The 26,086-nt window shown below is 53.1% G+C and overlaps 3 protein-coding genes across 6 annotated transcripts; 1 reads left to right on the top strand and 2 right to left on the bottom strand.

Moving 5' to 3' along the window:
* Positions 1–175: 175 nt before the first annotated feature.
* Positions 176–3,950, top strand: CPLX3 (complexin 3). Its single transcript, XM_064455842.1, has 4 exons — positions 176–481; positions 641–892; positions 1,254–1,341; positions 2,752–3,950. The coding sequence occupies exons 2-4, from the start codon at positions 732–734 to the stop codon at positions 2,974–2,976; spliced, it is 474 nt and encodes a 157-aa protein (XP_064311912.1). The 5' UTR covers positions 176–481; positions 641–731; the 3' UTR covers positions 2,977–3,950.
* A 3,733-nt stretch (positions 3,951–7,683) lies between these two features.
* ULK3 (unc-51 like kinase 3) lies at positions 7,684–12,175 on the bottom strand. Of its 4 annotated transcripts, none has more exons than XR_010373783.1 (16): positions 12,045–12,175; positions 11,636–11,776; positions 11,335–11,455; positions 11,122–11,226; positions 10,890–11,033; positions 10,715–10,797; positions 10,459–10,614; positions 10,274–10,379; positions 10,093–10,133; positions 9,865–9,967; positions 9,674–9,738; positions 9,476–9,554; positions 9,333–9,373; positions 9,210–9,280; positions 9,077–9,131; positions 7,684–8,808 (listed from the first exon to the last, which is right to left on the bottom strand). XR_010373783.1 is itself a non-coding variant. In XM_064456808.1 (16 exons), exons 1-16 carry the CDS (start codon positions 12,144–12,146, stop codon positions 8,833–8,835), a joined length of 1,452 nt encoding a protein of 483 aa, XP_064312878.1. In that variant the 5' UTR covers positions 12,147–12,175; the 3' UTR covers positions 8,807–8,832. The 4 variants fall into 4 exon arrangements, 3 of the variants coding, with proteins under 3 accessions (XP_064312878.1, XP_064312880.1, XP_064312879.1); XM_064456808.1 differs by having other exon boundaries at positions 8,807–8,894; positions 9,210–9,257; XM_064456810.1 differs by lacking the exon at positions 11,636–11,776 and having other exon boundaries at positions 8,807–8,894; positions 9,210–9,257; positions 12,045–12,168.
* Positions 12,176–13,309: 1,134 nt separating this feature from the next.
* Positions 13,310–26,050, bottom strand: SCAMP2 (secretory carrier membrane protein 2). The gene is made up of 9 exons (XM_064456816.1): positions 25,868–26,050; positions 20,651–20,731; positions 19,892–19,981; positions 18,775–18,892; positions 17,904–18,032; positions 17,229–17,388; positions 16,618–16,719; positions 14,763–14,880; positions 13,310–13,703 (listed from the first exon to the last, which is right to left on the bottom strand). Exons 1-9 carry the CDS (start codon positions 25,922–25,924, stop codon positions 13,557–13,559), a joined length of 1,002 nt encoding a protein of 333 aa, XP_064312886.1. The 5' UTR covers positions 25,925–26,050; the 3' UTR covers positions 13,310–13,556.
* Positions 26,051–26,086: the final 36 nt, after the last annotated feature.

The following is a 26,086-nucleotide window of genomic DNA, read 5'->3' as shown; positions in this document are numbered from 1 at the left end:
GGGAGCGGCGGGGGGAGGCGGGGGGAGGCGGGGGGCGGCGGGGGGCGGGGGGGGGGAGGCGGGGGGAGGCGGGGGGCGGCGGGGGGCGGCGGGGGGCGGCGGGGGGAGGCGGGGGGCGGCAGGGGGAGGCGGGGAGCGGCCGGGGGAGGCGGGGGGCGGCGGGGGGAGGCGGCGCCGGCGGCTGCCGCTCGCATACCGGAGCTGTCCGTGTCCCGGTGCTGCAGCACCGGCCGCTCCGCGCCTCTCCGGTTCGGGTCCCCGGCCAGCCCGGCCCCGCCATGGGCGGTGGGGCGAAACGGCCCCGCTGATCGCCGGCAGCCCGGACACCCCGGCTCCTGGGAATTCGGCTACACAGCATCCCGGGAGCTCACCTCCGCAGCGTCCCGGCTGCCTGGGAACTCGGCTCTGCTGATCCCAGCTCCTCGATAACCCGGTACTCCAGCTGCCCGGGAGCCCACACCCGCAGCACCCCAGCTTCCCGGTAACTCCCTGCTCCCGGCACCCCAGCACCGAGTATACCTCGGCTCCCTGGCTCGCTCTTAGCCCGGTACCTCGGGCTCCCCTGTAACTCAGCATCTTCACCTTCCTCCCTCCTCCGTACCCCAGAACACTATCTCCCCATTAACCCCAGTTCTCCCAGCACCCCAGCTCCGTGGTAACTCTGCACCCCAGCTCCCCGGCACCCCTGCTGCCCCAGCACCCGAGCTTCCCGGCCTCCCGGGACCACAACCATGGCGTTCATGGTGAAAAGCATGGTGGGGGGGCAGCTGAAGAACCTGACCGGTGGCCTGGGTGGCGAGGAGAAGAGCGAGGGCGAGAAGTCTCCAGCTGAGGCACAGGGCATGACCCGCGAGGAGTACGAGGAATATCAGCGGCAGCTGGTGGAGGAGAAGTGAGTGCAACCGGCAGCGGGTACTGGGGCGGGCTGGACCCCCGGGGTCCCGGCGGTGGATGGGGCGGTCCCTCTGCAGCCCCCCATCCCATGCATGGGGGGAGACAGCGTTGGGGGTGGCAGGGCTGTGAGGGAGTTTAATGAACCCCTAATCCTTTAATCCGCTTCCTCACCCGGGAGATGGGATTGTTTTCTCCTTTCAGGCTGTGCTGAGGGGAGGAAAATGTGGGGAACCAGGACTTCACAGAGGAGATGGGGTGTACCCTGGTTGGCGGGGGGGGGTGGGGTGATAGAGATGCTCAGACCCAGGGACGGGGGGCGGCAGCAGCAGCTGCTGGTAACTGTCCCTTGTGGTTCACAGGATGGAGAGAGATGCCCAATTTGCCCAGCGCAAGGCGGAGAGGGCGACGTTCAGGTCCCACTTCCGAGACAAGTACAGGCTCCCCAAGGTACGGCTGTGCCAGGCACTGGGGGGTCACACAGGGAGCTAAGTCCCATCACAGCCCTCATGGGGGGCCTGTCAGATGGGGCTATGGGGGGACAGACAACACCCCTACTCCACAGGGAGGGGAAGGGGTCCTGGACCCTCTTCACTGGCTGAGTTTTTCAGCTACAAAGCCCAAGTGCAAATCAGTTCGCCTAAAAAGAATCCTTCCACCCAAATCTTGGCGCCTTCCCATCAAGCCCGGGCACTGCAAGCCACCGACTCCAAACAGTGGGACTCCCAACACATGCCTTCTGCCTTGCTTGATCCCCCCCTTCCTCTCTTTTGCCCCCCAACCCCAACTGGACAAGGGAAAGCCACCTTCACCCCAGAATCCCAGCCCCGTAGCTGGGAGCAGAGGTGGCGTTACACCTTCCCAGCTGGATTAGCCAATTCCTCTCCCTGGATTATTTGGCAAAGGTCTCCCAGCTAAACTCCTGTTTTGGAATTTCTGCCCAATGAATGATTCACTAGAAACAATTTAATCAAGGGATAATTCAGCCATTCTTGGAACTGCCATAAGCTCTTCTCCCCCCAAACTCACTCTTTATTCAGCAAGAATCTCAGCAGTGAATACTCTAAATTGGAGCTGGGCTAATTTTAATTCAGAAGGGTCAGCTAAGCCAAGCGATATTGTTCAGATTGTTTGATATTGTTCAGTCAGCCTGGATGCACACCCTGCTGCTTCTCACACCCCTTTTATTACCAGGAAATAAACAGCTGGAGAATTTATATCACCCCTGCCAAAAGCAAGAAAAGGCAGAAAATGAAGAGATGGAGATTTTTTTTTCTCCAAGGGAATCGGGGATTTTTTCAGATCTGAACCCCCCCCCAATGCTTTTGCTGCTTTCTCATGCTTGAGATGTCCCTTCTAATCTTTCAGCAAGTTTCTTCTGCTCATTACTGATCCCGCTTGGCAGCCAGGCTGCCTCTTGCAAAGTCTCCCTGTGGCTCTCCAGCGCAGGGCTGACTCCGATCCCCAGTGGGTGCAGTCGTTAAGCATACGTGTAGCTTAATTGGGTGCCTAAACCTCCCCAACCACTCCAATGCAAGCTGAAAGCCAATTTACATGGACGCTGGCACTCTCAGGTTATCATCTTGGCTCTTGCTGTGTCTGTTGGTGTGTGACTGGGTTCTGCTCAGCCGTGTGTGTCCTCTCTGGGCCAGCAGTGATGGAGCTCACAGGCACAATCCTACCTACAGCACGAGGATGACTGTGAGCCCCAGGGACCAACCCACATAGACATTAAAATGGGAAGACTACCCAAGCCCATGCAGACATTGCTGTGAACCCTGCACATGCCTTTAATGCCTCCAGAAGCACCCCCTCCTACCTGCAGCATCCCCCGCCTGACCTTATCCCGGCCCATTTCAGAACGAAACAGATGACAACCAGATCCAGCTGGTGGGAGGTGACGTGGAGCTGCCCAAAGAGCTGGCCAAGATGATCGAGCAGGACAACGAGGAGGAGGAAGAGAAGAACTCGGTTATCGGCCAGCTCAGCAACATCCAGAACCTGGACCTTGATTCCTTGAAAGACAAAGCTTCAGCCACGCTAGAGGACCTGAAGCAATCGGCTGAGAAATGCACCGTGATGTGATCTAGCTGATCTCCCCTCCCCATCAACGTGACGGTGGGGGACAAGGGAGGGGATGCAGTGAAGGGTCTGGCAGTGGCTATTGCCTATAGTGGGGACCCCACTGATGTTGTCACCCTTGCCTTGTGTGAGTCGGGTCCTCCTTCTGAGCCATGTGAAGCCTCAAGTCCCTGACCCTGATGTCCCTGTTGTGTGGTTTTTGTTTTGTTCTCTGGTCTGAGGTAGGAGCAAAAAGCCAGCATGTGTCCCCCCTGTACCCCAATGCCTCCCCCTGTGCCCGTGACAGTGGGCGTCTTTAGCGAGAGCTGGGAGAGGTTGCAGGGAAGGAAAGCCTGGAGTGACCTTGGAGTGTTATTGAACCATGTCAGCATGAGAAGGCAATGGCTTTCCAGCAGAGCGGTGGCCATACGCCGTGTCTCTGCCTACACATTTCAAGTGAGCCTCCTAGAAACGACAGGGAAGCTCCAATTTGCTTTGCAAGGATGAGGCACAATGTGAAATGCCCGCCCCCCCCTCACATCCCATACCCATCAAACAAGAAATAACATCCCGTCTGTGCAAGAAATACGAACCATTTTGACCTTGAGGGCCCTTCTTAAAGGAGTCAGCCAGGAAGGACCTGCTATATAATCCAGCGGGAAGGGGCTTGTTGAGGACCAGAGGGCTGAAGCCTCAATTAATGCCAGATTGGAATAAAGCCCCTCCATGGTGCTCATCTGAACCCACACCAGCCATTCCCTGGAGCAGTGGTGGCACCCCCTCCCTCTCCTGGGGTGGGATCCACTCATGTCCTTGTTCCTTCCAGGAGAAGAACAAAGTGATAAGGGAAAAATCTCCTCCTCCTCTGTCGTGCTGTAGTTATGCACTGTGCTCACTTGAGTGTCTCTCCACTTCCTATGCTGTCCCCGTGCCATGGTATTGTTATAACCGGTGGAATAAATACCAGGAGATGTCTATGCATTTCTTTCTCTCCTCAAGCAGTGCTTTCCTGATAAAGGTGTTGGGGTGTCCGGAGGCACAAGGGGTGTAGAAAGATCAAGCGCATCCCCTTTACAGGGCAGGGGGAAGCAGCGATGGGAGCTCAAGGGAGAAATCTTTTGCAGTATCATCCAGAAGAAAACATCACACCTGGCTGTGGTTGGGTGTTTTGCCATGTTTTGTACCAAAGGGATGCTATGAGCGGCTCTTTGTCAGCAGCCAGGTTTAAAAGCAAGCAAAACCCCCAGATTTCACAGAATTTTGGCTATTTTAGTAAAAAGCCTTCAGACCACTCACCAGCTCCCCACCTCAGTCTCATGGGCACTGTGGAATGTCCATGGCACCGCTTCGAGCAAGGACATGTCTCTGCAGGGACAAGACCGCGATAAGCACAGGTGTTACTTCAAGCCGGAGCAGCTCCAGCCTGCCGGCACTCTGGTGGGTGGTGGGCTCCTGCAGCAAGGCTTCCTGGAAAGAGCTGGCACAGGATGGGAATTTACTGCTCCAAATCCCAATGGAGTGGATTAACTGTGATTTGCTTTTGCGGGGGGTGGAGTGGGTCATCCAGGGAAACACAGGGGACGGTGCTGGGAAGCTGGTATTATTCTTTTTATTCTTTTATTCTTATTCTTATTGCAGTAAGAAGGCTGGATCAGGCCATGCCTGGGGCTGCTGGCCTGAGCAAAACTCCCTGGTACAGCCAGGAAGTTGCTTTCTGCCTCCAGCCCACTGGTAATACCATGCTGGGGTCAAGGAGTCCTGAGAAAATCCTGATACTCTTCAAAGTCAGAGGTTGTCTCACCTCTGAGAAGAAATCAGCCACCGCTTTGGCTGGCAGGACAGACAGATGGAGGCAGTTCAGCCTCCTGGCTGCAGCTCACATGTGATGCTCTGCCCATAGGCACCCACATCATCACAGCCCTCCGGCCCCAGGGACCAGGCTGCTCTCCAGCCCCACGGGGACCCACCAGCAGCTCTGGGGACATCTGCCCGAAGCAGAGCCCTAACGCGGCCCCACACGGTACTGGAAGCTGGCAAGAAAGGAGAGGGAAGATTGGCAGAAGCAGCTTTAGCTTTGAAAGGAGATCATACCTGATGAGGATCAGCCCAAGCTCATCTAATCCCCCGTCAGGAAAGGGATAGCAGAGAGCAGGCACCGACCAAGCTAAGCCCTCCAGCTGGGCTTGGCTTTTACATCCCTGGCTGATGGCAAGGCTCGATCAATAAAACATCCCGTGGGTGAGCCGGACCCCCACTGGAGCAGAGGGAGGGAGATGGGGTTGGGGGATGCAGCCCTTCAGTTCATCCCCACCTGTAACTAGTGTAACCCCACCAGGACACAGCCTTGACCCTCTCCCCTACCTTTTATTTTGCCCACCTTCCCTGCTCCCCCAGCTGCAGACCTTCAGCTCTGCTCTGTGCTCGCTCCCAGCCCACGTGCTGTCACTCTAAGGCCGCGTGAAGCTCGGCGGGTTTATTTTAGGAGGCACCATGACCCCCAGGCATGTGAAAAGCAAGCAGCACACACTCTCCTGCTTGGCTCCGCAACATGTTAAGCCTCAGCAAAGCGTTCTTGGCAAAGCAGCGTGAACTCCGCGGATGGGCCAAGCCCACAGCCTTGCTCCCATCGCCGGCCTGTTGCCCATACTGGGGAAGAGAGTTTGGGATGTGGGGAGGAGGGGCAGGCACCCCTGCTCCTGCCTGTCCCCTACCCATCAAGAAACACATCCCATTTGCCAGCATTCCCTGCTGATGTTCCCTGAGCATCCCTGCAGCCGAGCATCCCTGCCGCCTGCATGCCACATGACTGCTCCAGGCATCAACACATGGGCTAAAAAACTTAAAGCAAAGAATTAGTGTGGATTAAAGCAGAAAATCTATTTTTTCTCTTCTACATTATAAACCCCTATATAATTCCTTAACCTATGGGGCCAGGTTTGGGTTGGATTTGTCTAAGCAAACCTTTATTGGGTGCTGGTGGATCTCTGCCAGCAGTGGAGCTTATAAATAAATAGCCCGTGGGTGGGCAGAGCTACTCTCGTGCACCAGACATGGAGCAAGCCCTTATCATACGGCCACAGGATCAGGCCTCCGTTCTGCTGGCGCACATGGGATGTCGTGAGTGGTTTCCCCACTGGCCAAAGCATTAAATGAGCAATTGTTAAAGCACCAAAACAAATGAAGTGCTATCAAAGGATGGGGGATCTCTGCTGAACGCTTCATTTTTGTTTTTGCAGGTGATTAAATCTCCCTGTCAGCTGCTGCAGGAAGGGATGGCCCCATCCATCCCACTGCAGCATGACCACACAGCTGGTCCAGATATTGGGATTAACTTGGCTTAAAGAGCACAGAGGAGAGCCCAGGATTGGCTCCACGCACTGACCCAGCCTTCTCCAACCCTCTCTTTCTTTGAAAGTGTTTGAACTTACATCACTGAGTGACACACAGGATGGTACTAGGAGGGTGATAAACACATCTGTCACCCCTTCATCCCCCTCTGGGTGACAATCTGGACCCAAGAGCCACCCTGTGAGCAATGCATGGGATGCTGTGGGTCAGAAGAGCCCCTTGCAAGAGGCGAGGAGGCAGGACCGCTTCAGCACACATCCCCACTGGGCTTTGCCGTGACACCGATGGGAGAAGGCAGCCGGAGCACAGCCGTGCTCGCTTCTCCCTGCTGCAGCCAAAGCCATGCCAAGTGACGGAGGCCACCGCTGGAGCCAGCCCCGCACTGCCAGCCTGGGGACTGCTCGCTTCATGCCTCCTTCCCTCCAGCCTGGGCAGTGACACTTGGCAGCGCTTTGCAAGCCCTGATGCAGAAGAGACTCGCATCCACCCTGACACAAAGCCAGGCACCCCAAGCTCCATCACCCCTGGGAAAGCGGCCGGAGCCTCTCCTCACTTCAAAAGGCTCTGGATTCAGCCATGTCTTCGGCAGAGCGTAAAGACGGATGCGATTATCCACGCCGGCTGCCGCAGCCAGCCGGTTCAGCCATCCCCAGCGGCTCTGCCCTAGCCACAGGCCAGGGGAGGGCAGGGGGTTTGAAAGCTCTTTAAAGCCTCAGGCTATAATCTCTGCTCAGAATAATAATAAAAAATAATAAAAAATAATTTAAAAAGACATAAAAATGCCTTGCCACATCTGCCCAGGAAGGTCTCTGACAGCTTGGTCATCGAGCAGCCAGCAAAGGCCTAAAGGCTGGGGCTACAGGAGGAAGAAATCACATTATGGGGCAGCATCTGGGGCAAAAGCAGCCTCAGGAAGAGCTGTGCTGGGGTCACAGCTCAGACCATCCCTGGGGTCCCCCAAAAATCACCCCAGCCTTTGCTCCAACCCCTCTGCCTTTCCCCCACACCTCGCTGCCCAGTCATTCCTCACCTGCCATAAAAATCTATTGGAGAAAATGTGATTTTACGTAATCTTCCGTGTTGTTCTGCTCAATGTTTTACATGCGCACACACAAGGAGAAAAAAAGATCTGGAGCGAAAACAAGGTCAAACCGTGCTTTGGCTGCCTCATGTCCCCAGGGAGTATGGGGAGGTGGCACCCTCCCAGCCAGCACTGGCTGGAGGAGAGAAGGGCACCCCTTGCTCTGGTCCTGGGCAGGGGGACAGCAACAAAGGGTCCCCAGCCCTTCCTGATGGCTCCAGGCACCCCAGGCTAGCTCTTTGTCCTGCATTTGGCTGAAGCCCCCTCTTGGGTCTTAAAGAACAAACCCAAGACTGGAGGAGTTGGAGAAATCAAAGTAAGTGTTTATTAAAGACAATAAATTACATTCCCTTGAAATACAGCAGATTTTGAGACAAGTCCCTTGCTTTGCAGGGCAGGCAGACCTCCCCACCCCAGATACATGACCTCCGGAGGGCTGGGGAGGCTCCTGGGAATATAATTTGGATATTCAGGTTGTCAGAGCCCTGAGAAGCAGAGCAGACAGGATGCCCAGGCTCTGCCTTCAGGGAAGTATCGCTGTTTTCAGCCACATGACTCTGTCCCTGAAGGTGATTGATTTCTGCTCATCTGTTTTATTTGACGACTATACCCATGGAGGAGCACGCACAATCAGTTGTCCCTGCTGAGCACCGGTAACACCTCATGACACAAACGATGAATACAATCAGCACCTGCCAGACTCCAGTACAGGCAGGTTTAGGAAGAAAAAGCCTTGACCTCAATGCTCCAGCGGTGAAAGGGAGGTACGGCTGGGCTGGGACAGTGCAACTGGGTGCTCCAGGCTGGGCGGGCGACGGTGGGTGCAGAGAGGTAGTTGCTGGGCGAGAAAGGCACAGGAGAGGGCAGGCGCAGGAAGCACCCCCAACCCCCTGCCTGCTGCCGTTACCAACAGCCTGGAGCTACCAGCATGGTTCTGTGGGTCTGGGCTGTGCATATGCTCAGGGTTCCCCCAGAAGAATATGGGAGGTGGAAGAAACATCCAGCCGAAAAGGCAAGAGACATATGTGATTGGCAGGGGGGATATTCTGCCGGAGCCTGGCGCCAGGATAAAAATACCTAGTCCTATGGAGCCAGGGGAGGGAATTAGAGTGGAATAACCTGCCCGCCATGGTCAGGGGAGGCTGTGGCAGCAGACAGTCGAGGCAGGGCTGGGAGGGAACTCTGCCTGTCAGGAAAGAGTTGATGCCAGCACCCAGGGAGAGAGGCAGATGGCCCTGCGGACCCACCTGTGGGACCCTCTGGGGGTGGAAGCCCAAGGGTGAACCCCTGAGGTGGTTGTCCCGATGCAGTCAGGATGAAAGCCTTGTCTTCCCTCCCCACCGCTGACGGCATCTCTTTGCATGGCAGTGCCAGGGCAGTGAGCAGCATCCTGCCGGCCGGCTCCTGTCATCACTGCAAGGTACAGGCTGTGCCGGGGGGACAGAGGGTGCTCACTTGGCTGCACACACTGTCACCCAGCCTGGGTGGGCTCCCAGGCATGGATGACCCCATGCTGGGGGGAGAGGAGGGCATGCGGTATCAGGATTACCCATGGGCAGAAATATCCCCATAGCTGCAGCAGCTGTAGGGATATTCCCTACTACAGGACCATAGCCACGAGGGGGGATGCTTCCCCAGGCCTTTTTCACCAAGGCCCCTCCAGAGGGATGAGGGAGGACAGAGAGGGGTACTCACTGCTCCGGACAGGCTCTGCCAGTGCCTCCTTGCCCATAGACTGCGCCTCCCGCATCTGCCAGGGGAGAGGAATGTTTTCTAGCCTGTAAACCCCCTCCCAAGCATGCTCCAGAGGCCCCCTAAGCAGCTGTACCTTCATCTGATCTTTCAGGTACTCAGCTCGGGCCATCAGGTTCTGGATCTGGCAGAAAGAGAGGAAAGCCCCTTCAAAGCCATGCCAAGGGGGACACACCGCTGTCCCACGGCTGGCACTCACCTCTGCGTGGAGCAGCTCCCGTCGCCTGCCTGCAGGTTCCGCTGCAGAGGGAAGAGGGATGTGCCACCAGGATGTGCCACCAGATCAGCCATGGGTGCAGGATCTGTCCCTGCCCCACAGTGCCTGCTATGGCCACAACTCACCAGCCAGGAGGAGCAGCAGCTCCCCCAGGCTCTGCTGGTAGAGCTCCAGGGTGTCACTGTCATCTTTGCCTTCCTCCTCCTGCAAGAGACCCCAGAGGTCAGGCTGCAGCCAGGGGGTAATGCCAGCTCCCTCCCCACCTGGATTTGCTCTTTCCCCTTCCACTCGAGGGAGAGGGGACCCCCAAATCCATGACTCACCTTAGCAATGGCAGCAGAAGCCATTTCCAGCGCAGTGCAGAGCCGAGGCTTGTCCTTGGCCATCTCTGCAAGAGGAGATGTTGCACTGGGGAGCACCCCTATGAGGCACGCTTCAGACCAAAACACCACTGGGGGTGCCCCCGTCCTGTTCTGCCGATGCTGGGAGGTGGGATGTCCCTAAAAACCACTACCTTTAAGGAGCGCTCTGGACGGGTTCTCTTGCTGCAGGAGGTTCTTGCTGCTGGAGGTGACCAATGCCTTCAGCTCCTCTGCTCGGGAGATGTATTGCCCCACCTGCCCACAGCAGGGGTGGGAGAGTGAGGGGACCTCCACCACAGGGGACAGAGGATTGGGGTGCATCTTGCTGACCTAAGTTGGGAGAATGATGTGCCCCACCTCCACAGGGATTTTTGGCTCACCTTGGCACGGATGGCTTCTTTCCGGCGAGCATCACTTTCATCTGGGGGGGGGGGGGGGGGAGAATGACCAAACACTGGGGGGAGGGTGGGCTGCAAACTGGCCTCCCCTAGGGTGCTGCCCTGCAGAACGTACCCAGCACCGCCCATGACCCATGCAGCCTACCAAAAAGGGCAGACTCACAGTGCAGAGCTGGCACAAAATACTCCAGGGCTTTGCAGTAGAGTGAGAGGGCAGCGGAGGCGTCCCCTTCCTGATCCTTCTTCACTGCCTCCACCACCAGGTCAGTCTGGAGGAGACAAGGAGGGGAGCTCAGGGCTCATCTCCCACAGCATCCCCAGGGAGCAGCACCCCAGCACCCCGCTCACCGCCTTGCAGAGGCTCTCAGGGCTGGGGATGTGCTCCATATCCACAAAAGGGTGGGCAAAGAAGTGCTCAAAAGAGATACGTTTCATCGGATCCCTCTCCAAGAGCTGTCGTAAAAGATCCCGGCACTCCGGGGAGAGCAGGGGCCGGCTGGGCAGCTGGGGAGGGAAGGGGGCTGAGACCACCAGCCCCACTGCAACCCCAGCGCACAGGGACAGGCTGCGAGACCCTATCTAGCTCTATCCCATCCCACATTACCTCGACAGCCTGGGTGCTGCGGATCTTCTCCTCCAGCTCAGCAAAGGAGCGGGAGGCGAAGGGTGGCCTTCCGAAAAGTGCTTCTGTAGGGGGAGAAAGGGAGCCGCAGGGGCAGAGGGAGCGGGGGAAACTGGCCCTGTGCCCAGCCCCATTGGATATAAAAACAAAAGCCCACCATAAAGGATGACACCCACGGACCACAAGTCCACCCGGGCATCGTACTGCTGGCGGCACACCATCTCAGGGGCCATGTAGAGTGGGGAGCCCCGCAGAACGTGTTTCTCATCCCATGGCGACATGTGCTGCGCAAACCCAAAATCTAGTGGGGGAGAGGGCAAGGAGAGCTTGGGGGAGGGGAAGGAAGAGTGAATTACCACCACCAGCCCCTCCCAGGGACCTGCCCTGACCTGCCAGCTTCAGCTGGGGGTTCTCCAGGGCACTCAGGAGGATGTTCTGTGGCTTGAGGTCCAGGTGGGAGATGTTGCAGTCGTGGAGGAACTTCAGGGCGCAGGCTGGGCAGGCAGAAGGGCATGTGGCAGGTGGGATGCCACCGCACCCCCAAACCCCTGGGGAAGGTGCCTGACAGGGCCGGTATGGGCACTGGATAAGCACATCCTTACCAAGCTGCTGCAGGAAGATGCGTGCCACCTTCTCGGGGAGGATCCTGCGCATCCGGATGAAGCGGGAGAGGTCCCCCCCAGCACAGAACTCCATGATCAGGTAGATGTGGTCACTGTCCCACTGTGCAAGAGCACCCCATCAGGCCACCCTGGCCTGTCCCACCGCATATCTCACCCACACAGGGCCCGCTTGGACCAGTTTGCCCAGTTGCTGGCACCCAGCCCCATGGATACACCTTTGGGGAGCTGGGACAGACCCCAGAACCTGAGCTGGCTGGATGTTGGAAGCCCCCAGCCCCACCTGGAAGTCCTTGAGCTCCACGATGTGTGGGTGGCGGATGGTCTTCAGGATCTCAATCTCTGTCAGCAGGTTCTCCACCGACACCCGGTTGAGGCTCCTCTTGCTCACACACTTGATGGCCACCACCTCACGTGCATCCCTCTGCCGAGGGGAGCCGACCCTGGAGCCCCCCACCCACCCAAAGAGCCACCCTGAGGGCCCTTCCCCAGCCTGCCAGAGGGGTCTGGGTGGGCGGGGGGAAAAAGGAGCCCCTGGCAGGGGTGGAGAGGGGACAGGTCCCAAGCTGGGGGCTGCAGGTCCCATATAGGGGCTATAGGGATGGTGTCACATATGGAGGACTGTGAAAAGGAGGGTCCCAGGGGGTCGGGGGGGAGATTGGGAGGGGTCCCCATAGCAGGCCCGGCCCTACCTTCCTGTAGGCCTTGTAGACGGTGGCGTAGGTGCCGGCACCGAGGCGTTCAGTGAGGATGAACTCGTCCAGGCGCGGCGGGGCCCAGCCCGCACCGGCCATCTCCGCACCGACCCCGCTTCCGCCTTCCCGGCGCGCCCCGGTCCTGGCCACGCCCCGGACACGCCCCCGCAAAACCACGCCCCCGACAGGCGAGCGAGTCTCTTTTGAGCACATATACCTTTTATTATTAATTATATTCCTTTTTTTACATGAAAAAAGTCAAACGCAGGGGAAAAAAATAAAACAGGAGGAAAGGGGTGTAAAATCGCCAATTTCTGGCCGAGACGGCTGGGGGGGCCCCGGGCAGCCCCCCAGCACAGGCTCTGCCAGCAAAGGACGGGGCACAAAAATACCACCCCACACAAGGCGGGAGGAAACCGTGTGTCCCCTGCACGTCAGCCCCCACACCACATCCGCATCCAAAGGGACACCCCATCTCAGGACACAGCTTTCCGAGCAAAACGCACAAACCAGTTCTTTCCCAGCTGAAATAAAAACCGCAAAACCAGAACAACAGAAAAAAAAAACCACACCAAAGCCAACACGTGGGAGTAGGAAGGCAGGGAGGAATTGTCGCTGGAAAAAAATTCATTCATGCTCTTGGCTGGCAGGTGCTCAAGGTTAGTTGGGAGAAGGACATGGCAGGCACCGCGCGGTGTTTGAGCTGGTGCCCTCAGTGCCGCTGATCCCCAAACAGCAGAACTGGCGAGGCAAACAGAAATCCCCTTTTCCCTCTGTCCCCTGGTTTAAGGCCTTAATGAAGACTCAGCCCCCGCTGATCTCTTCTCTCCCTCTCCATGCCCAGGGCCTTGGGTGCTGGCAAAGGGGCACAGGAGCCCCAAGGGCAATCATCTGTGGGATCCTCGTGGAAGCAGAGGGGATATCTGCCAGGGGGGAACAAGCAGAAAGAACTTTCCCCTCCTTTCTGATCCTCCCTGTTCCCAGGTTTTCCTCCATGCCATGTTAACCTGACTCTCAGGAAGGTGAGCAGTTAAGAGGTCAAAAATGCAGCATTGTGTAAGTGTAATAAACCAGAAGTAGAGCTTCTGCTCTTAAAATTAATGACAAACTACATGCAAGTTACAAAACCCCCCCAAAACAGCAGATAATCAAATTCTTCATAGCAAAGACCAATAGAAGAGAGAGTAAAATCAGAGACCTGCTTCCCCTTGCCTTTCTGCTGTGGACAGGGTGAGGGGAGGAAGAGACAAACACTCGGTATGTCCTGGATAGAGAAATATATTTGCTTCAGAGAATGTCTCCCCTATCTTCCCACACCCTAAAACAAGACAGGGAAAACTAATCATCACAAACCTAGGCCAGCTGAAGCTAAAAAAACCAGACCTCTTCTTATCTGGAGTTGGCACCACAGAGCTAACATGGTACCCTCAAAAAGTGCATCTTTAGAACAAAAAAAAAGTTGGGGTGATGATGGCAGAGGAAGCGAGAGGGAGGTAGCCCCGGGAAAAGCTAGTTCCCCCGGAAAGCACTCTGTGCAGCTGAGGAGGCTGCCCCAGCAGCTACATTCTGGAAGCCCCTGTTGGTGAGGATGCCTTGGGAGAACTCTTCCTGGGCCCTTTGGAAACTGGCTCCTGTGCGTCGATACAGGGAATGCACCTGGGAAACAAGAGAGGAAAAAAATTATCCTGCAAGTACAGGTTGCTGCACACACCTTGCTTGCTTTTCCTTGGCCATGTCACTAATCAGCTCTTTTGGCAGCTAGAGGATGGGGTGGAGCCATGGGCTCCATCTCACCCAGCACATGATGCTGCAGCTTTCAGGAGACCCTTATCTGTGGTAAAATGTGGAGCTCTTGGTAAAATGTCAGGTATCAGACCAAAAGCTCCGCTCCCCACACTGTGATGGTACGGACTCTTAACCCCTGCATTTACAGACACTTGCGAGGCAGGATCTGAAGGTCCCTGTAACTACAAGCATCAGGTATTTCCTTCAGGATACAATTTAGGAGAAAAGGAGGAGGAAGTAATAGAAACAGGACCAGTCTGTCCTTGCCTTCCCCAAAGCTACATTTCTGCTGTTAATCACACAAATGCAACCCTGGTGTGGTCGATCAGAAGGAGAAAGTGAGGTTTGTGTTTAGGAGCCAGCAGGAAGGCACTCTGGATCTCACCAGGCTTTGAGAAGTCCCACCACATTGCGGTAGCAGTGATTGCAAAGCCCTGGATAACCGAACAAAACCTTCTCTCCTCAGCCACCTCTGGACAGACCCATAAGCTAAAGGGAGGTGCTAGAAATTTTATGTCTCTTTGAGGCGGGTGACATCTGGGACCTTGCTGGCCACCTTCTCAGGACTATTTAATAGAATTGACAGCAGCCAACACAGCAAGCCTTACTACACCCTCCTTTATCGTACTGTGCGCGGTTAATGGCGTGCCTTACTGAAGCATCCACGCCTCTTGTTCCCTCCCCAAAGGCTACTTTCCCACCTGCAAGTCCCTTTAGTGTGTTCAAGCAACTCGACAGTGAAGCAGGAAGCACAAACAAAAATACTTTCATTAAAAGCTCTTGACCTGACAGTGCCCCAATTATACCTACAAAAGCAAGCTAACCGCCAGACAGATGAGAGGCGGTGGCAACCCCAGGGTACCCTGGGAGCAGCCTGACCTGTGGATCTTCTATTCAGCAGAGACCTCACCTTGCCTCCAAGCCACTCACCTGCTTCAGGAGGAGGAGTGAGAGAACTGCACACAGCGTGAAGAATCCTGCCACCACCATCATGATAATAGCCACGGCCAGGTTTTCCTTCACCTCAGATAGCGCCGCGATCCATCCGCTGCAAGCGAGATGAGAGCAGGGTGAGCCTGGCGAGCATTTGATTCACAGGATGAGATGGAGCAGAGGGAGAAGAGGCACCAACACATTGCACAAGAGCCTTGGGGGGAAGGTTACAGGGAAGCACAAACCCGAACAAAATGGCTGTGAAAATAGGAACCCAGAGTTCACCCAGGCACTCATTTGCGAGCCAGAATTTCCATTAACATTTCTTTAGAAGCAATCCACCTCTACACAAGATAATCACACTCACACCACCCATTACAGCCCTGGCCCATGGACCACTCCCCTTCAGCAGCACTTGATACCATCATAAATCAAGTCACTTCCACAAACACCTTCTCAGAAGTCAGCCAAGCAGTGTAAAGATAGGCTGGCACATCTGAATTGGAAGAGAACGGCTGGCAGATCTGGGGCCTAGATCTACATGTCACTGTGACAGCTCTGCCTGGACAGGGATGTAAGCGTTGGGAGGGGAGGAAGAGGACAGAAGGGATGAAGTGAAGAGCTACAGAAAGGAGGAAACTGGCAGTTGCTGAAGGGTTGGAGCAGTGAGGGTGCTGGGAGTTGTCAGTGCTTGTCTCTGGGCAAAAACACCAAGATGCCTCACTCAAAACATCCTCCTGGGTGCTGGAAAAACGAATCTTCCGACTGCTAAACAAAGCAAAGAGTGCGCCACCAGGAGAGAGGTAATCAAGTGAGCTGAACTGTCCCATTTGAGGTGCTGCACAACTTCTTGCTCATTACAAGGGAATGGAAAGGTACGCCATGCACTACAGCCAAAAATAAACGTGCTGTCTGGCTCAAGGAAATACAGCAGAAAGCTCAACGCATGCTCTCCAAAGTTAGCCCCCTCCCAGTTCCCCATGACTAAGGCAGCATCAGTTAGCAGGGGAGGGAGTACAAGGACAGCTTTGCCCGTGAGCTGTACTGCAGGCAGCGGGCAAAAATAGACAGCAGTTTCACTGTGCTCATCACCTGAGGGCTCACCCTCAGGAGAAAAACCACTAGCTGTTAACCTTTTCGCTGTTCACAGTAACTCAGGAATCTGATCTGTGGCCAACACAGCAAGGCGAAAAGAAAGCCAGTGCTTTCACTGCAGGGGGAAACTGCTGACAAGAGGCCTGTTGGACCCACTCCAGAAGCCCAGACTTACCCTTCTGTACAATGCCATCAAGAAAGGTGAGCATAAAACCCTCTCTGCTTGTTTTTTTTTTTGAAGCACAGCCCACCAACACCACACTCAAGAGAAATTCAGGAGAAGTTTGGGGACAGAATCAGGCTGCTAGCAGCAGTATCGAGTTAAGCTGTACCCAGGCTATGTGTCAGAGATCCCTCATCCCCACACTACAGCCTCCATCAGGGAAGGCTCCATTTTAACACAAGGCAGATGCAGTCAACACCAGAGGCTCAGTATCAAGAAGAAATAAGTATTATATATATAAAAGTGAGGCAGAAGGCAGGAGAGGAGGCATAGAAAATTTCACATACTCTTTTCAGTGCTGGCAGCAGCAGCAAAAGTACATGCCTTTGCTGGGACTAGGGCAGGAAGAGTGGAGGAGAGAGGCAGCCCAGCTGGGACCTGCCAAAGCTGTGTTTCAGGTGAGAGAAGAAAACCATGGGAGAAAGAAGAGACAACTGTCAGAAACAGACCCCAAAGCTTCCGACAGTCACAGCCCTGGTAAGAAAAAGCATCTGTGCAGGGCTGTGACATGGCAGCCCATGAAGCCAAGCTTACCTGTCTCCCCAGCCAGGAATGCCAACTGCCTGGATGATGTAGATTGCTATTTGGCAGAAGAAGATGAAAAAGAAGACGAAGAAGCTGAAGGAGCTGTCAGACCTGCGGGAGAAACAGCAGGAAGAGTGAAACCCAGGCACATGATCCCTGCACAGACTCCCTTCTCTAAGAGGAGGGAAACAATTTCACTAAACTCTTTCCCCTGGGGAAAGCCGCTACAGGGAGGTGATTTCAGGAGGAACTTATGCAGCAACACAATTTACAACATGTCATCTGCGTATCACAAAATCACTGCTCTGGACAGTGCACGATGGAGTGAAGGCAGCTGCCTTAACACACACGGTGTGCTCAACACATGAATGTACCAAACAGTTTTAAATATGAATAAAAAAAAAGTAGGGCCCTATGATTGGCTAGGCTTTCAAGATGAAAAAGGACCACCATAATTAAGTTCCATCAGACACTTCTTGTTTAGGAACAAGCAGGTTTGATCTATCTAATGACACAAAGAGCTAGAAAAATCCTGCAGGCAACACACAATTTGAACAGATAAAAGCAAAGCTCCTCTCACTAAAAGATATATCCCTGTTACAGAGGAAAACAGTACTTGCCTGAAAGCCTTGTAAATTGGTCGGTACCAACAGAGAAAGGCACAAGGGGTGAACAAAATAAACCACAGGATTGAGAGACCAAAGTCTACCCCTCTGTCCGACTTGACTGTGAACCATGCCAGGCAAGCAAGCAGGTTTAGCAGGAGTGTAATCGAATGTACTGTTTAGGATGGGATAGAGAAGAAAAAACATCAGTGAGTTCTTGGAAAATCCGGCAGCATTCATAATCTTCCACTCAACCCATGGAGCTCTGCAGAAATTAAGGAGACTTTGGGCCACCTAATTTCCTTGCCTTCCTTGAAAGGAAACAGGAGCTTAACCTAAGAACTTCATCTGATCCTGCTGCTTACAACCAAATCTTAAAGCTATTCAAAGCACCAAAATTGACAAGAATGGTTAAGACTGTTTTGCCCCCCATCTCTGAACTGCACTATCCACTGTCTTTCAGAGTCTCAGGACAGATGTTAAAGTCTCCATTAAACAAACAAAAAAAAAGATTCTGCCATGAATGAGCTATTCCCAAAGCATAAACTTGGAGTCTTTTACATTTTCTGTCAGAGACATTATTTTACCCTTGCAGACATCATCTACAGAACTTACTGTAGGTCAAAGCTCAGCGTTTTATACAGAATCTTCTTCAAAAGAGTTTTTATTGCAGTTCAGTGTGTTACTTACACATCCACAAGTAATACAGCATCTTGCATATCCGCTGGTAGTCAGCTGGGATGTCTGCAGAAAAATCCTGATAAAAGCACGGCTTGATCGGACACTTCCTGGGAAGAGGAGGCCAGTTGTTTTGCCTCGCTGTGGAACAGAGAAATGAGCAGTTCTCCACTTGCTCTTGTTGAAAGACTAATTCACACACCATAATTTGCAAGTAGCCATTCATATCTACTGATATTAAAACCTTGGAAGGGGATAGGTCTCAGTAAGTAACTAGGTCTGAGCAGGCAGTGCAGCTGGGGTGTGTTAACTCTGCTGGCAGCAGCGAGGCAGACCAGCCCAGTCTCAGGGCTTTCCTCTGTGGGAGGTAGAATTCCCCTGTAATGGCCAAAGGGCCATCACAACCACCGCCACGCAGCACTACAAGCCCAGATTCAGCCATTTAAAACCAAGATGAAAAGAAAATATTGTTTTGCTGTGGTTAAAACAGCCTCAATACTGAAGAAAAAGCTTTATTGCTCTCAGTGAGAAGCCTCGAAGTGGAAGCATCACACAACAGCTCAGACATGGATATGGGACTGGTGTTTGAAGAACTTAACGTGGCCAAGTGCAGACACTGACAGCATGCTCAAGGGCAGAGAGACACCAGAGCTGGTCTCCAGCATCTCACCTCTGAGCTTCTTTCCCACCTTGTAAGTTAAGGGATGACAGGTACAGTCCCTAAAGGGTTACCACAACTGTGAAGGATTAGAGGAAAGATACACGCTTGTAAAAGCTGCGTATACTTGGATGGGCTGAGCCTTCATCAAATCCTGACAAACCAAGCATCCAGGCTTCCCTGGGCACCACACTCATTGCAGGCAGGGCAGGAAGCACTACTCACGATTAATGCTGGCTGTATTACTCTGCAATTCCCTTTCCTTCTTCTCCAACTCGGCTGCCTTCCTCTCTAATTCTGCCTGCTGCTGAAGAAGCTCAGCCTGTGCTGCCGCAGCCACAGCCTAAAGTAGGGGAAGAAAAAGGTTAGACCTTCCCTTACTGAGGCAGTGGCAATACCACCAGCAAACACACCAAATGCCAAACTGGAACGGACACAAAGACAATTCAACAGCAAGGGTTGAGGACAGTTTGAAAGCTGAATACCCGTGGCTGATCTGAAGTGTCTTGAGGCTTTCTGCCTTACCTGCTGGAGGACAAAATAAAGATCAATGCAGACTCCACCCAGAATGTTCTTCTCTCGCCCCATAGGAAGACAGGGCTGGAAGAGCCCTCAGGAGGCTATCCAGCCTGATGCCCATCCTCTATGCCCTCCCCTCTCAGCAAAGCTATGCTTTTCTTGCAGCATCTTCTATCTCCCAGTCTGTCTCACTGCTCAAAGTGCCTTGCAACAGGGCAGCAAGCAGGACTCCTGAGTTCGCCAGGACAATTCCCTTCCCCACTAGGGCAGGAGTTTCAAAGGAAAGGCAAGACAACTGCTTACCACACCTCTTCAGAATCTCTTTGAGCTGTTTGCTATTGTGAGAACAGATCCTTTCTCCTACCATCCTTGGCTTCTTTGCTCTTTGGATGAGGTGGTCCTGGCAGTCAGGTACTTGCTAGCCGCCTAAGCAGCGGCTGCAACATCTAGCTAGACTGCATTTACACTCCTGGAACTGAGTGTGTCTGACTAGTCATGAGAACTAAGCCAAAAGCACTAATGGGACACATTTCAGTGTTTGCAGAGGGAAGCCAGAGCAAATAGGGTACAAGGAAAAGCAAGCTCTGTCACCAGAGGGACAGGAAAAAGGCATTAAAAAAATTGCACGTCTGTATTTCCTACAGAGATCTGCTTTGCAAGACAGGTACAAATGCAAGTCTAAAACATCACTCCCAGCTTCCCATACCCAACCCCACAAAATCCCCTTCCCCTCCTATTCCCACATGCCTCCAGAGGCCCATGGGAGCTCCTTCATGCTCTCCAGCCTAGCTCTTGGGAAGGCGGCAGTGAGGGGCTGCCATACCTGGGGAGTGGGCTCCACAGATGTCTGCAGAACAGCAGGCTGCGAGCGGCCAGAGGGCTGCGTGGCTGGCGTTGTCCGTGCTGCATTTGTCTGCATGTAAAGTCACAAGCAGCAAGGGAAAAACATTACATGTGACTTCTTTTAGCAAAGGATAGTTCAAATTTTAACACTACTAAATCAGAAAGCACCAGCAGGAAGCAACTCTGCTTTTTCAAAAGTTTGCTAGTTCCTTAAGGCACTGGGGGAGCAGCACCCAAGGATTACGGGTATTAGGCATAAGAGAAAAAAAAAGGGATTTTGATCAGTTGTTTGGACTGCAAATATTGCTTTACCCCACCTTCCTGCCCTCCTTTCCCACCTCGCACATGGCAGCAGCAGGAAGTAAGAATGAAGTTCTTGCAGCAATCCATCAACGATACCACCACAGCAGTTCAGCTTCCAACCCAGAGACCAAATAAATATTGATGCATCCTGCCACAAAACATCTTCCCCTTCACACTTCATATAGCTTTACTGTGAGCCAGCAGCCAGTTTGAAAGAAGCTGTTCCATGTGAGCAGAGAGCTCCAGCTGGGGTTTATTAGTGCTCCAGTGCAGAAGCAGTTGCCTGCAGCTTGCCACGCACACAATGAACTACTACCCGTGGGGAAATGAGCTGCAAATGCCTCACTCTTACTTTTAAGCTGCACCTACCAAAGGGCCCTCCTACACTGCTAAAAACACCAGCAATATACCTAGCACAAAGACACATGCCACGTACCAGCTGGGAGCTCTCAGAGAAGGGATTGAATTCATCCAAGCCACTTTGGCTAGCATTTGTGAGCTGTGTCACTGAGGGATCCTGAAAGGAGAGAGAGCAAAGACAAATCAGCACCAGACACAGGTCGTCATTAGTTTAGATGTTATCCCTGCTTGGTAACTGGGAACAAGATGGGGTGAAGTACACCCCTGCCACAGGGAGACAGCTTTGGCTGGCAATTAATTTAAATAACTGAGGAGACGACTATCAGCAAGGCAAGATTTGTAGGCAGAAGTGATCTCCTGTTCAGCCAAGAGGTATATTTGAAGAACTACAACATGCTTCTGGCAAAGAAGACCTTTCTACAGATTACTACCACTTACCTACAGTGAGTTATTCCTAACTGCCAGAGACCTGTAGCAGGACACAGATCCATTCACCCACAGTCCAGAGAGTTTCTGGACACATGGGATCACCCCCAAACACCAACTGCACCACAAAGCAAGTGAGGATCCACAAAGCAAAACAGAGCCTCACAAAATGAGTTTCCAGATACCTATCAGCCAGGACTGGTTGTGTCAGCTGCCACCCAGGGCATTTGGGACACCAAGCTAAAATGCCAGTGGTTACCCTGCAAAGGCAAAACAGCCGGGAAACTGGAGCTGGAGGTGTGACATCAGTTACCTTCAGAGGTTTTAATTCTGCCAGCATAGCAGCTGCATTCACCTGTACTCACAGCATCTCCTACTTGTCTCCATCAAATAGTCCGATTGTTTAAAAAAAGGCTCTCAGCACCTCTGCCAAAAAATGCCTTTCTTCCCTCACTGCAATGCACTTAGCTATTTTTATTTCTTCTTTTATATACACTACTTCCCATAAAGATCCCTCTCTAATAGATTTGGACTTCTGCAGTGTTTCTCTCCCCAGTTATTAGAGAAACAAGGTACTTTTTGAACTTGGAAATCCTACTGCAGAACAGGCTGGCAACCTGATAGCTGGGTGTGGATTAAAAAAAAATTTTTTTTTAAGTGGCTTTTTATCCTTCCCTCCTCCTTCAGCAACTTGAGTCTCAAGATCAGTCATTTTAACTGTGTGGTTAATGGGGTGAGAAGCAATTGAGGCTGTAACAAGGTAAAAGTGGGCAATCAAGGTGAGCAGAGGTTGACCGAGTCCATGCACTGCAGAAAAGTCATTTGACTTGTCTGCAACCAGCTGGAGACATTCCCCAGGGTTTTAGCGCAGCCTTCTGCTGAGCAAGATGCATAGGGAACAGTTAATGAGTAACTTCAGACATCTCCTTGATAGCAGACACTCCCTATGCAACAGGTTGCGCTAGTTTATGAATCACCCGGGGCTGAGGGATCTCAGATGAGGTTTCGTATGCTGCTTCATGAAGTACAACTCCCCACACAGCAGGGCTGTGAGAAGTGAAGAGCACAAGCCGAATGGCCATGTTGGAAATAAGGACTGCAAGGACTCAAGTCACAGGTTTTATTTCACTACTTACTCCTCTGGAGGCAGTTTTGCAGACTCGTGGGCTGTCAACACAAGCTTACCAGTCGGTTAACACATGATAGCTACTGGGTGCTAGCATGATACCCCTTAATCCAGACCAAGCAAGGTCCCAGCCTGACTGAAGTCCAGCAGAAGACAACCACATAAGGAAGAGAAACTCCCTTAAAGGTATGGGAAGAAGAAAGCAAAGGGTGTGTAACCATCTGAAGAGCTTGAATGGCCAGGCTGGGAGGAAAGCACTCAGAAATAAGGAGAAACACTAGAATACTGAGGCAAAACACACATTTTTCTCTTCCCATCACTCACCTCCAATCAAAAAGAAAACTCCTAAATTACGCGGAGGCTCACCAGCGCAGCACTGCTATCAAATGGCAGGCTGTCAGTGGCCTGAGCAGGTCAGAGAGAGCAGCACCACTGTTTCACTTCCAGCTGCAGAACAGAGTTATTTCAAAGGGAGACAACCTCTCATCTTCTTGCATTGCTCAAAAAAAAAAAGCTACTTAATGAGGCAGTACAGCCAATGCAAGGCAGTTCAGCTTGCTTGCTATTGCGCAAGCGTGTCTAAAGTAGATATACAAAAAGCAGGGAATTTGCAACAAAGCTGAAGAGTGTTTGGACATGTGCCTCTGTGCCCTGAATAGGGCAGGAAGGAAAAGAGCAGCTATGAAACAGAGGGTGATATAAAGGCACCAGCTTCCGCAAGCCTGCGCTACACAGCGTGAAGGATGAGTAAGCACGAGAAATGCCGGGGAGATGATGAGAAGTTGCCTACGAGCTTTGCATTTTACAGTTATTTTCTGCAAGCTATGGAGTAAAAGACAGTTAACCCTCTTGAAACAAGCACAAGCCTGCCTCTTTATGCTGTGAAACAGGGACTTAATTCAGCCACTAAACCACTTGAAGCCACATTACCTGGCTGTCCCTCCTCTGAGGAAGTAACGGCACACTCCACTCCAAAGCCCCCATGTGCTTTTCCTTTCGGAGAGTTTAGTTGTTATGATCCCCAGTTAAATTTGAGCAATTCTTCTCAGCTTGTTTCCTGCTTCAGAGCTAAGGAAGAGCTGGAGCACCTGAAAGCTCTCTTACTTCTCCAGCTCTTCTGTTTCGTTTATTAAGTACATCCAGCCACACACTTTGTGCTCACAAGTCAGTTATGAGCTTGATCTGCAGAACGCCAGTGATCAGATCCCCATTTGTTGCCCTTCCTACCATCACTTCCACAAGCGGTAGGGATACATGAAGTCCTTTTTCACGACTTCAAATTCCCCAGTGCAGAATAATTTCATGTTTGGACCAAATTGCACTGACATGAAGATTAAAACTGTTTTCAAATGCTGTGTTAAATGCAAATATGAAGTTGCTGTCACACTGTGCCAGCTGACAGAGCTGCTGGAAGATTTTGATACAACAGATTTGTGCAAGGAAGGATACTCTTCCATTTCTTTCTCTTCCCAGAGGTTAAAGAAACAAAATAAAATTAGATGCCTCTCTAAATTAGATCAGTGCAAGAGAACTCAAACAAGAATCACCTGGAACTTAACATGGTTGTCTAAATATCATGGTAACTGCCCCAAATACTGCCAGTCCTGCAGTCAGCCACCAGCACAGGACCTCAGAGCACTGCTGTCACCTGGAAGACGCACTGAGAGAAACCTCAAGGATTTTATTATTGATATTTATAAACAAGATGGAAGTCTCCAGCCCTCTCTGAGGATTGCATCAAAGTTTTGGCAGTAGCTGCCCCTTATAGCAGGTTACTGAATAGACAAAGGCAGTTAATCATCTCTCATTAAACGGTTACACTAAGTAACAGAAAGAAGAGCCAGAGATTTTTTTAACAGGACCAAACCAGTTTATTTTATACCAAGCTTATTGAATGGCATGAACAAAGTCTCCTTAAAAGGCAAAGATCCCCAGTTATAGCAGGATTTGCAAAGTACAAAGCTCTATACTGGGATCCACAAAAAAGACAGACAATCCTGGTGCTCTGCCCGGGAGATATTCATCAGCATGACAAGGCTGGGAGGGTAAAGATGCCTCTAGTCTTTCAGCAAGATCTCCAGAGCGTGTGGAAGGGGATGTCAGCACCCAACCGGTGGGCAAACCGTCCTCCCAGCCCCGCAGTGCACCAAGCCAGCATGAGGATCCCAACCCTGGCAGGGAACAGGCTCATTTCATCAGATTTACTAGACCAGGGCAGCGCTGTCCTACATCATGAAATGCTGTGTTCAAATCAGAGAGACAGGACTTCAAGGCTCCGGGCAGCAGCACTCAGATATTCCTCACGTCCAACTGCTGATAACAGGGGATATTTTTCCTTAAAAACCAGGGGACAAAGGTGAACACAAAACCCCACACTCCTGAAACGAAGGTATAAAACCTGCCACAAAGAGCTATCAGGCAACCCCAGGGGCATCCACGGTGTGATGTACGTCTGTCCTCATTAAGAAATAGGCCTGACATCAGAGTTACCAGTCGTAAATATCATCCAATGTTTCTTGTTTAAACAGTGAGTAAAGCACAAGCACGGCCCTCTTCGGTCAGATACCAGGGCAGCTACAATACACATAAAGCAACAGAATACTTACTTCCTCAGTGCCAAAGCAATAAATCCCTAAAGGAACAGTGACTGTATGTGTGAGCCACCCTATATTCTCCCCCCACAGAGGAAATATTACAGGAGCATGGCCACCCAAACCCTTCCTGAGACACAGAGGAGCACGTTAAAACAAAGGTGAGGGAGAAAAAGAGATTTTTCTCTTCCTATTTCACTTTGATTCCTCAAGAAACACTGAGCCTGATCAACAAACAGTTTCGCTTTGGCTTGGCCACGAAATCAGAGGTCAGGAAATCACCCCTTCCTGCAGATTACATCCCCGCCAGACAGCAAAGGTAAGGCAGCCTCCGCAGCCACTCGCTGAGGAACGTCAAAGCCCAGACACTCATTTTCACACCGCCAATTAAGTCAGGTCCGAGAGGCCATTCCCAGCCAACTCCCTGTGTAAATGACCTCATGTTTCAGAGCATAGAGGTTAATCCTACAGAGGACAAACCCAGTGAAAGCAGATAAAGTCTCCAAGAACCTCAAAGGCTCCTGAAAACCACAGCCAAAGGATGCGTTTTGCCCAAAAGGCTGAGTTTTAAGAGCCGACGCTCCGGCATGTTAAAAACTGACCCCAGCGAGACCGCACGGGCGGCCGGCCGGCGGCACCGCCAAGGGAGGTCTCTCGCTGGATTATTTTAAATATTTTTACGACAGAGGCATCTACCCCTGCTCCAGCATCCTCCGAGGCAGGGGTGGACGGCTGGCACCGAGCTCCACTCCCCAAGGCCTGGGGAGCTGCGGCGGGGGGGGGGCATGAGACCCCTCCTGGGAAGGGGAAAATGGGGAGAAATGGCGGATTTGAGCAAAGGGCGGCAGGAAGGCCCCCGTGGGGGCGGGAGCGGCGGGGGGACCCCGGCGGGATCGCCCCGCTCCTGCCTCGTCCCGACGGTGGGAGCGGGCGCGGCACCCCCAGGCGCAGGGGGAGCGGGGGGCGGGGCGGCCCCGGCCCCGCAGCGCGGCCCCCCTAATCCCGCCCCTTCTGCCCGACTGGCCACGGCGGGGAGAAGCGGCGCCACCATTGGCCAGCGACGCTTCAGTCAGTGCCACGTCCCGCCGCAACGGCGGGGAGGGGAAGGCCGGGCAGCTGTAGGAAGGGGCCGCCCGGGCCCGGCACCCACCTGGAAGGGGTTGATATCCACCGGGTCGGCAAACGGGTTGGTGTCGAAGCCCGACATGGACGCAGCCCCCTCTGTTCCGCTCCGCGCTTCCACCGCCGCGCCAGGCACTTCCGGGGCAACCGGGACGCCTGCGCCACCACCTACGTGACGGACTCACACCCACCGCGCAGGCGCTTTGACCCCGCCGGGGGGGGCGGCTCTGGCGGGGCGGGGCCGCGT

The sequence above is a fragment of the Phalacrocorax carbo genome, chromosome 7 (assembly GCF_963921805.1).
Source record: "Phalacrocorax carbo chromosome 7, bPhaCar2.1, whole genome shotgun sequence".
Taxonomy (NCBI): Eukaryota; Metazoa; Chordata; class Aves; order Suliformes; family Phalacrocoracidae; genus Phalacrocorax; species Phalacrocorax carbo.
Note: the sequence above shows the minus strand (reverse complement) of the source record. Positions and strands in the feature narration are given on the sequence as shown.